This window comes from Limulus polyphemus, unplaced genomic scaffold, assembly GCF_000517525.1.
Source record: "Limulus polyphemus unplaced genomic scaffold, Limulus_polyphemus-2.1.2 Scaffold3126, whole genome shotgun sequence".
NCBI classification, from domain to species: Eukaryota; Metazoa; Arthropoda; class Merostomata; order Xiphosura; family Limulidae; genus Limulus; species Limulus polyphemus.
Window position 1 is genome coordinate 100438 of NW_013668736.1, and position 11248 is coordinate 111685.

The 11248-nt window shown below is 33.4% G+C and overlaps 1 protein-coding gene across 1 annotated transcript in view; it reads left to right on the plus strand.

The window, feature by feature from the left end:
- Window positions 1–11248, plus strand: part of LOC111083003 (glutamate receptor ionotropic, NMDA 2B-like) — a 102471-nt gene that overhangs the window by 83366 nt on the left and 7857 nt on the right. The window contains exons 9-10 of the mRNA XM_022397074.1: window positions 181–341; window positions 6158–6339. Of these exons, the coding sequence (XP_022252782.1) occupies window positions 181–341; window positions 6158–6339 (343 nt within the window). The remainder of the gene's footprint in view (window positions 1–180; window positions 342–6157; window positions 6340–11248) is intronic.

Sequence of the window (11248 nt, forward strand, 5' to 3'; positions counted from 1 at the left end):
CTCCTTTCTTGGAAACAATAGAAATGTATATGTTTATAGTTTTATAAGTCAATTTAAACTTTTCTTATTATATTTTCTATTCCTCCTTTCTTGGAAACAATAGAAATGTATATGTTTATAGTTTTATAAGTCAATTTAAACTTTTCTTATTATATTTTCTATTCCTCCTTTCTTGTTTAGCTTCATTATCCCTTTGATTTGGATCCCCCTTTTCGTTTCGGCACAGTTCCTCTGGGAAATACCTGGACCGTAATAAAGGATCGCAAACCTAGAATGTTTACTTACATGAAACGTTTCAATCGTTCGTTTCCAATAGAAGGAGTCAAAGCCGTCAAAACTGGGTGAGATATTTGAAATATTTTTAATTCAACGTATATGTTTTTAAGGACAAATTGTTTTAGTAATATTTACCAATAATATTTAACTGAAGAGGTTTAGGTAATTTTACTTTTCTAATGAAGACAAGTGATTATACTTTGCTTTTCAAATTTAGAACTCATCTTTAAGAGGCAGTTTTGTCTGGATTAATATGGAAGATATTAAACCACATTATATAGTGTCAGCATTTTATATATCAGTTTCTCTCAAAGCATTTTTCTTATCTTTTAGTTATATCGTACATTGTGAACATAATATAAAAGCGCTAATCACAATATTGTTGTTGTAGTTGTTTTGCAGAAGGAATTCGGTTCCATAAAAACTACGATTATGGATAATTCGTATCAGAATAAAACTAATCATTTAATAAGTTGTATCGTATTTACCAATTTAAACTTGTTTTTTCGAATTTCCTATCTATATTGAAGGAACTCAAAAGAAGTTAATCCCTCAAATGAGAATAAAGTTTCCAACTGTTTTGTAATTTTAAATTAATTTTTTAACAGCTGCACTAGATTTTGTTTTTCTGTTTTAGTCCTTGGTGCTATATCGTAAACTACTCTCTTTATATGTAACTATAAGCAGATAAAACAAATTGATTTAAATAATTAATAACTATCTTTAGATTCGACTAATCAACGGAGTCAGTTCTGGTACACATGGATAATTTGTTATGAGTATTTCTGATATTTGTCTCAATAAATTAGTATAACTCATGTAGGTGGAGTTCTCTCGATGTGTGAGTAGTTTAATGGAATTAACCCATAGATCTTTGTGCATGTAATTGGTACACCACATTATCAGTCTCTTTGGATTTTTTTTTAATCTACAAATAACTCATAACATTTTATTAATGAATGTGAACTGTCCGGGAAACGAAACTAGTAATGTAGATGTCGCTGTTGAAAGTTTTACTGCATAGTTTATCAAAGAAAATTGGTTTGGCTTGTTATGAATTTCGCGCAAAGCTACACGAGGATTATCTGCTCTAGCCGTCCCTAATTTAGCAGTGTATGACAAGAGTGAAGGCAGCTAGTCATCACCACCCACCGCCAACTCTTGGGCTACTCTTTTACCAACGAATAGTGGGATTGACCGTCACATTATTACGCCCCCACGGCTGAAAGGGCGAGCATATTTGGTGTATCAAAGAAAATATGTATATGTTCTATCATAATTTGATCACCCCAATCGTAAAATATCCTTTATAAAACTCATTACAATTAATACGTTGATAAAGTTATTTTTAATATTATTATATGTGAAGAATACAACTTACCAACAACCAACTCGTGTGATTTATATGATCATTGTTTTATTGTTATTCTATAAACATAATTATTGATTTTTGGATTTAAAAAAATATGAAATATTCATTTAAATTTTAATTTTTTGAGGCATTAAGTGCCAATTTAAAAATTACAAAGATCACATATGCCTAATAGCGCAGGAAAATATAATTATCGTTTAATTAAACGTACTTAGTGAGTGGGTGTTTTAAAGTAGAGACAATCACGCAGAACTTCCAATTACTGACAAATCGAGAACTTAGGAAAATAAACTGTAAATCGTGTTCAAATCCTACACATACATATATATATATATATATATATATTTACTTCCGATCAATATTATTCGTAGCCTGAAGGCATCACTTAGGCTATTCGTATTTATAGAACTTTGAAGTTAGTAAAATTGCTGTTTTAACCATCTCTCTACGTTTTTCGTTGATCGTTGAGTGCATTATTATAATCTCTAAAGATTTTGTTGTTGTTGTTTATTTCAACTGTTAAAGAATAGACAGGTTTAATTACTTCAATTGTAGACCCGAATAACAGGAACATTTTCATAAATCACTCAATCATATTATTTTGTTAATTAACGATACAAATATACTTAGAAACACACGGAAATTTGCTTTATTCTGTATTTAATGGACAATCAATAAGTTGCTTTAGAGAGTTTGTGGCATCAGACATTACCCCTTCAAATAATGGTTAAATGTGTTTTCACTATTACATTATTACAATAAGTAATATCAGGAAATGATATCTATTTATCTTCTCAATCATTCCTTGAGATCAAAATAAAAATGATAATTAAGGATAATAACTTATACTTATTTTGATTACTGTAACGACTTAAGCCGAGGTTAATATTTTATAGTTGTTCTAATTACTGTAACGACTTAAGCCGAGGTTAACATTTTATAGTTGTTCTAATTACTATAGCGACGTAAGCCAAAATTCCTGATAACTGTTACGATTTAAGTCGAGGTTAAGCTGGGGTTAACATTTTATACTTGCTCTAATTACTGTTAAGGCTTAAACGGAGGATAACGAATTATACTTCTTCTGAATACTGTAACGACTTAAGCCAATATCAACACTTATAATTGTCGTTATTAGCGCTACGACTTAAGCTGAGATTAACGTTTCATTCTTGTTCTGATTACTGTTACATTACGACTTTTTTAAAGCGAGTTTAACGTTTTAAATATATTCTGATTGTACTAGTATTGTTTCAACTTAAAGAAAGGTTAACGTTTCATATTTGTTCTGCAAAAAAACATACTTTTTGATAATTTGTCCTTCAGACTTGACAACTAACAAAACAAAAAATGAACTTAGATAGTCAAATAAAGTACAACATTCTTTGACGAACAAAGTATTTTCTTCTTCCTGCTCAACACTAACAATCTTACTATATATATATATCATATTCTTCTTCCTGCTCAACACTAACAATCTTACTATATATACATATCATATTCTTCTTCCTGCTCAACACTAACAATCTTACTATATATACATATCATATTCTTCTTCCTGCTCAACACTAACAATCTTACTATATAAACATATCATAAGTCTCGTAGAACACTTTCATAGCATCACCGATATGGCATCATGTAATTTGATATGATCTCAGCGTTTTCACTATAGTGTTTTAAAGACAATTTTCTCTCCAACACAATGTTCAAATTGTTGCGGTATTTAATAGAAACATTTATTGTTAGTATAACAACATTTTATTACGAATATTTTTCGAACTTTAAAATTATCCAAACGTTTTAATATATTTTGGACGTCCTCATGTAACTCTTATACAGTTATATTTCACTGTACATACAGAGAAACAACATATAATTATTTGGGTTTTGATTTCTAAATTCAGGCAGTAGTAGTTAATATGCCTTTCTACAAATCGGAAGGTCTAAGGATCGTGAAGTGTTAATCCATTGAAAACACACCGCGCTTTTATCTCTGATGGTGTTATAACCTCAACAGACAATCTCGCTATTCGGTTAAGAATAGCGGTATAGACAGTGGGATCAGCTGATTGGTTAACCTCCCAGTGGTCACCTATGCCTGAACCTTTAATATTAAACATAAAGTGACGTCCAGTGACAAATTAAAATATCAATGTTTAAACTCCCTAAAAGAAAATATCAGTACAGAATTATTTGCTCCTTTCATATGTAATAATCCATATCTACAAAAACGAATGGCTAAGACATACTTATATAATGTCACAAGAAAATCAAAACTTCATAGCTCTTTAAAATAAGAAACGTTGTTTCTGCCAAAACTAAAACAATTTTGATTTTCTAAACCGAAAGATTCTATGATTGAAAAATAACATTCTGAATATCTGCACTGACGAAAAGTTTAGGGCTAAATACAAACAACACAACTTACTAAAATCACACATAAATTTATCTTTTTGAAAAGATGGAAAATGATTTTATATATGTTTCTGCTCAATATGATGTAAGTTGTCATGAAGAGTCAAGGTTCCTAGGAGTACAACCACTACCGATACATAAAACAATTCAACACAAACAAATCACGTCATAACTGCTAAGCAAGGCAGTATCCGGACTCAAATATTTAAGCATCGTATTTTTATATCTTGCATGTAATATATCGCGAAAATATTAATATAATTTTAATAGGCAATGTACGACTTTCGGAATATAACTTTGTGTTATGGATCCCCACTTCTTACAAGACTGCACTTTTCTTACCATGACTGGAGGACAACTTGTTGCAAGTCTCTTTCTAGATGGTCTTGTTGCTCCAAACTAATTCATATTCCATTGTTTTACAATGTCATTAAGTACAAGGGATATCATTTTCCTGGAAATTATAAGTCCCCAATCTCATACATCTTTATGATTAGAGTATATGAATATTTTGCATCAGATCTGCGGTTACATATCCCTCCAGAAAAAGATCGATTTTCAGTGCCATCACACTACCTACACAACGCCAAACAAAGGCAAGATGATACATATCGTTCAACGGCAAGTTTATATTGGCTGTGATTGTCATGTTTTTTTTTACTTATTTCGACATTCAAAATCATATAAATATAACTCTGTACTTGTACTTCTTGGAATTTTATACCCTGATGATAGGTTAGACTTTAGTAAATCGTTTCGTGATTCGTTTCAACTTTTAATAAACGTATGATCATTTTTCTAAACGTTATGTCACTTGTATTAAATAACCTTGCCCATGAAATCAGTATAGAATTATTTATTTCTTGAATTGAAACGAGTGAAAGATAATGATGTAAACAGACGACTCAAAGTTTAAACGAAACTTTATTATTGTTTTGATAATGGAAGGTTTCAGAAAGCGTCAACAAACTGATATTAAAGTACATACTGAGTGAGAAAGAGGAAATATTCAAATACTTTCTCCATGATTAATCACTGTTGCTTCTTATCATAATGGTCCCCCGGTGGGAGTGGTAAGTCTAAAGATTTACAACACTAAAATCAACGATTCGATTCCCCTCGGTGGACAGAGCCCGATGTGGCGTTGCTATACGAAAACACACACACACACACACCTTATCATAATATATAGATACATAGTTTCTAATCACGTAATCTTGTACATAAATTGGGTGCTACTATAGCGTGCGCCCTACAAAGATATTTACACCATAGCGTGCGGTCTACACACACACTATCATCATCATTTTTTTAGTGATTCACTAAAACACAATTTCTTGCCAAATTATTTATTGATTAAACGATATAATAAAGCATAATTTCTTGCTTTAACAATATACACTTCGAATATCATTTAAATATGTTACAAATATATCATCTGCATCCTGAACAACTAGAATCAGGGTTTCGATACCCGTGGTGGGCAGAGCACAGATAGCCCATTGTGTAGCTTTGTGTTTAATTACAAACAAGCAAACAAACAAAGCATCCTGAACAAAACGTGAAGTTTGCCCCCCCCCCTACGAGTGCAGCGAAGTACAGATCTAAAGTATCCATCTCGGACACGTTTCCTTTTTTCTTTTCTGGTGTATTCAGAAGATTATGCTCACGTAAAAATGCTACGGCGGTGTCTTCTGTCAAGATTACTTTTCTATAGAAATCTTTAAGCAACATTGTTAAGGGAGATAAATCTTTTTTCTTTTTTTTTTCTAGTTGTCAAAATCGTAGAAGCTACAGGCAGATGTTCGATAATAATGTTTGACTTCAAGATGCTCCCTTCTATTTCCACATTCACCTCGTCCGTCAGAGACCTCCAATAATTGTCGTTAATTCTGGACCAAAGATATCTTTGTAGACCGCACGCTATAGTAGCACCATAAATTGTTTACTGAATCAAGTTTAACATAACAAAAAATTGTATATTTTAAAAAAACAATTAAAAAGTCATTCTAATAGTAGTAAGATGGTATATTCTTCAAACACCGAAATTCATACTTCTATGAATTTGAAAATTTATACTTTATTTTCTAGAGAATTAGACGCTTTTATCTACGATGCCACTGTCCTGGAGTACTTAGCAGGACAAGACAATGAATGTCGACTCCTTACTGTTGGCTCCTGGTTTTCTATGACTGGCTACGGTTTTGCTTTCCCTAAGAAATCCAAGTATGTCAACATGTTTAACAAATACATGATCCAGTACAGAGAAAATGGTAAGATGTTTCACAGTCTTTGCTTTTTTTATCATCTGGATATCTATTTCTGATATGAGAATTATTTCATATATTATTTTCAAAAATCTCTAGTGAGTAAATATTTCTAGATATTTCCAATGCGCCCCCTACCTAGTGGTGCAATAGTACAGTGCCTTGCAAAAGTATTCACCCTCTACCAATAATGTCATATTTTAATGAAATACAAATAATGTACGGCAAAAAATGTGGAAACTTTACAGGTGAATGAATACTTTTGCAAGGAACTGTAAGTCTGAGGTTTATAACACAGAAAATCGGGTTTCTAGGCTCGTGGTGTAGCTTTGCGCTTAACAACAAACGAAGTTTCCAATATTGTTTTTGTTGTTTTTTTTTGTTTGTTTGTTTGACATAAATGAAGTATATTAATGGTTTGTTTTGAATTTCATGCAAAGCTACAAGAGGGCTATTTGTCTAGCTATCCCCAATTTAGCTAGTCACCACCCACCGAAAAATATTGTCCTATACTTTTTAATAGTGAGATTTACCGTAACATTATAACGCCCCCACGGCCGAAAGGGCGAGCATGTTCGGTGACGAGGTTTCGAACCCACAACCCTCAGATTGCGATCGAGTGCCTTAAACAACATGCCACGCCAGGCCCGTGTATTAGTGTGGGGTACCTCTTTGTCTTCGCGTTTGCGATGATCGTATTTGTTTTTATAGATATGAGTTTCGAATTAGTGGAAGCCAATTTTCTATTTCAAAGCATTCATTCACTCAATTTATTGTCTATTATATTTTCAATGAATATGTCCAGCTTCATTAGCATGCCTTTTTCGCCTGAAGATTCTTTTTTTTTGTTGCCATATCCTACACTTTATGGATGAAAGCATTGCTCCTTTTTGGCTTGCGACATGGTTACTAAGCTCTTTACTATCCTACACTTTATGGGTGAAAGCATTGCTCCTTTTTGGCTTGCGACGTGGTTACTAAGCTCTTTACTATCCTACACTTTATGGGTGAAAGCATTGCTCCTTTTTGGCTTGCGACGTGGTTACTAAGCTCTTTACTATCCTACGCGCACAGCTGTGAGAGTTCTTTCGCTTCCATGGAGAATACTGAACGTTTTTTTGTTTTGTTTTTCTTCCGGGATGTTGTAGCCTTTAGCTCTGTATCGTTTAAAAAAGTCGTCATATGAGCATTAATTATTTCACGGATAAGCTGTAGCCTAAATATCCAGACAAAACTTCAGTGGCAGCATCACACCGTCGAATGATTGGGAATCTATCATGAACCAAGTATACATTTGTCATAACCTGCTATGATGTTCCTCTGCATTATTACCATATATGTACTTCCGCAGGGTCCTCGAAAGTGTTTTGTTTCAAGAGTAAATAAAACCAAAATTAAGAGCAACAAATATTTATATTTCTTGCTTTTGAAGTTCATATGTCATGCTGTGTTGTATCCTACAAAATTCATAATTCTTCTCGTGATGCATGGCATGCACGCGTTTCACTGATGTCATGAAAGTACAAATTGCAACGTTAAGAGTTCCTTATCTGACGTCATTTTAGTGTCTACTGACTGACTGACTGATTAACAGACAACAACACACTATTGCATAGTGGTGCGAGTGGTTAAAACAGATGACCCCTCCAGAAGGCCTTCAGCCCTCTTTCGGGGAAATTATTTCATGCGAAATACGATTAACCCTTTGTGCATAAATGTCATAATTTTTCATTTTCAACCAGTATGTTTTCTATTTTTAACATTAGCACTGAATACTTAGCTCCTTTCAATATGTATCAGTTCTTGTAACTTGCATATATTTTTCTTACATAGTGCTAGTATGTCTTTTAGTAAAGAAAAATACTATAGAATGTTTTATTGAACAAAACGTAATAAATAAATGGAATCTGTTAGATTATCGGAACCAATTACTGAACACTTGTCACAATTTCTCTTTAAAAAATATTTATTTGTAGTTAAACACAAAGTTACATAATGGTCTATCTCTGCTTGCACGCGAGAGATATCGAAACCCAGCTTTTAGCGTTATAAGTCCACCGACTTGCCGCTGTGCCACTAGGGAGCGATTAAAGAACAAATCGGTTCTCACAAAATGTTAAACTGTTGAAACAGTAAGGGGTGTCCCATTAACGTTAAGTTTTAGTTCCACCTACAAATTCCTTTGAGAATATTAAGGAAGCCATTCAAAAAGATAATTGTGGTCATGATAGGTTAACAAATATTTTAACTCTACATGTATCACATACTTAACAGACGTGCATCGAAAAGACAATGCAAATCATTTGACAAAAACATCTTATGTAGATTCTTTCCAAATTACTTCTTGGATCTCATGAAGAAACAGGACAACATAACGAGTTTCGTGAATACTGCAGCGTTCCAATAAACACCCACATACAGATTCATAGCTATACATACAAATCAGAGGCATCGGAACAGAGATTGCTGTAACACCTTCACTTTTACATACTTGACTTACATAGCAACTGTAAGTTATATTATTATATTAATTTTCTAGGGGCATGCCCCAAACCTCCCTAGATTCAATTTCTCATTGTAAAATCTGCATGTTTAGCTAAGCACCCCCACTTTGTAACTCCTTCCTACACCATTGCACATATACAGTGCCTTACAAAAGTCTTCACCATATAACATGATTATGCAGTTAATATTTGGTTGAAGCTCTTTTGGCAGCAATGACAACTGAAAGTCGTTTTGGATAACCCTCCACTAGCTTTGCACTGTATGCTCCAGTTCTTGTAAGTTGGAAGGATGTCTTCGATACACAGCAATTTTCAAGTCTCTCCACAGATTTTCGAGTGGATTTAGGTCTGGGCTTTGGCTTGGCCAGTCAAGGACTTTAATTTTGTTTCTACGAAACTATTCTTGGATTGCCTTTGATCTGTGTTTGGGATCAATGTCCTGTTGAAATGTAAACTTTCGATCGAGTTTTAGTTTTTCAGCTGACTTCTTCAGGTTTACCTTGAACATCTGTGTATATTTTGCACTGACCATGATCCCTTGAATGTGTAAATGTTCTCCAGTGCTAGCTACAGATAAACATCATCACGGCATTATGAACCCACTACCATGCTTGACAGTTGGGACTGTATTTGCCGGGTCATGAGCAGTGTTGGGTTTCCGCCATACATACCATTTGTCATTTAGCTCAAAAAAGTTTTATTTTGGTCTCCCCTGACCATATTACTTTCTTGGCAAGGTTGAGGTAGTGTGACACACTTTCCATTTTTTCAACCGATTTTACAGTACTTAATGGCAAATTGGGAACCTTCGAAACTGATTTATAGCCTTCTCCGGAACTGTGCTTCTGAGAAATCTTCTTCTTTAGGTCTGTAGAGAGTTCTTTTCTCATCATTCTCAATATGTAACAGTAAACTAAATTTTAGCTTTCAAAATACTCTGCTTAAATCATTACTGGTGGCTCTATATGATTTCAAGTATTTTTTCACATGGCTCTATAATATACTTTGGTATTTGATAGAGTTGTACAGAGCCACTTGTATATACTTTAGCAGGGTTGTGACGTACAGTTAAATCAACGATAGTAGAAGCTGAAGGGGATGAAGACTTTTGGAACGTGTTTTCAAGATTTTTTTTTGTGTTATATCACTAAATTGGGTAACAATGCCCCTTTTGTTCTTTGTAATCTTTAAAAACTGGTCTGAGATTAATATAATAAATATTTTTGGTCATTTGAGTTATGTCTTTCACAAGAAAATACCTAAAATTTATTACCAGCACAGGGGTGAAGACTTTTGCAAGACACTGTATATATATATATATATATGTGTGTGTGTGTGTTTACACTTGTATACATAGGCACCTAATCTCCACTACAGAATATGGTACATACTATTTATAACACGTTTGTGAAAAGACGAGTTGTTTTAAACATAAGTAACACTCATGGGAAATTACTTTTAATGGATCATTTTGAGAATATATTTTCAGTTAAATCTTTGTTTCAACTGTCAAGATCAAATATTTTGAAGTTGACGAAGAATAAAATTCCTTTACTGAAATGATAAAAAAATGTTAAAAGCCTGGAATTTCGGTCTTGCCTGTTCAGTGAAATTTTAAAATTTGTATGTTCTTAAACCACCTTTCTAGGACAGGCTAAAGATGTACTGATGTTTCATCAGCTACGTGCTTTTGACAGCGAGTTGCGTGTTTAATACGTACATTTGTGCTACTCGTGTTGTAAAGGGTATTACAATTATCAGTTTTTGTATGTGTGCTTCAGACGCTCTAGGCTAACGATTTAATCTAGACATACTTTCATTTTATTCGCATGTGATATTAATAACTACTTCTGGAAAATTACTTACAGTAATAACTAGTAGCGTAGCCAATGCAGGGACTGGCTGTTGAAATGTCTTAGCGAGAAACGAAAAATTCTCGACGTATAAAGGAAATGAAGTTCATATAATTAGTTTTTTGTAGTAGGTGTAGCGCTAAGTAGGTAAGAAGGGAAACAAAAAATCAACGAACTGACGGAATCACGCGTTAGCGCGTAAATTATTATGCCATTTAATTTCTAAGATTAAATGTTTCCCGTAAGAAGAACGAATAACCTGGCTAGTTTTTTTGTAGTAAGTGTAGCGCCAAGTAGGTAAGAAGGGAAACAAAAAATCAACGAACTGACGGAATCACGCGTTAGCGCGTAAATTATTATGCCATTTAATTTCTAAGATTAAATGTTTCCCGTAAGAAGAACGAGTAACCTGGCTAGTTTTTTTTACATTTGCATTTGCCTTAGACAGGCTTCCAAATTAAGAAAACGGTGCAAATTGTTCACCTCAGCCGAGTTTTTGGCATTAAAAATACATCATGATAAGATTTACCCCAGGCAAGCTTTCTGTACTACGGATAG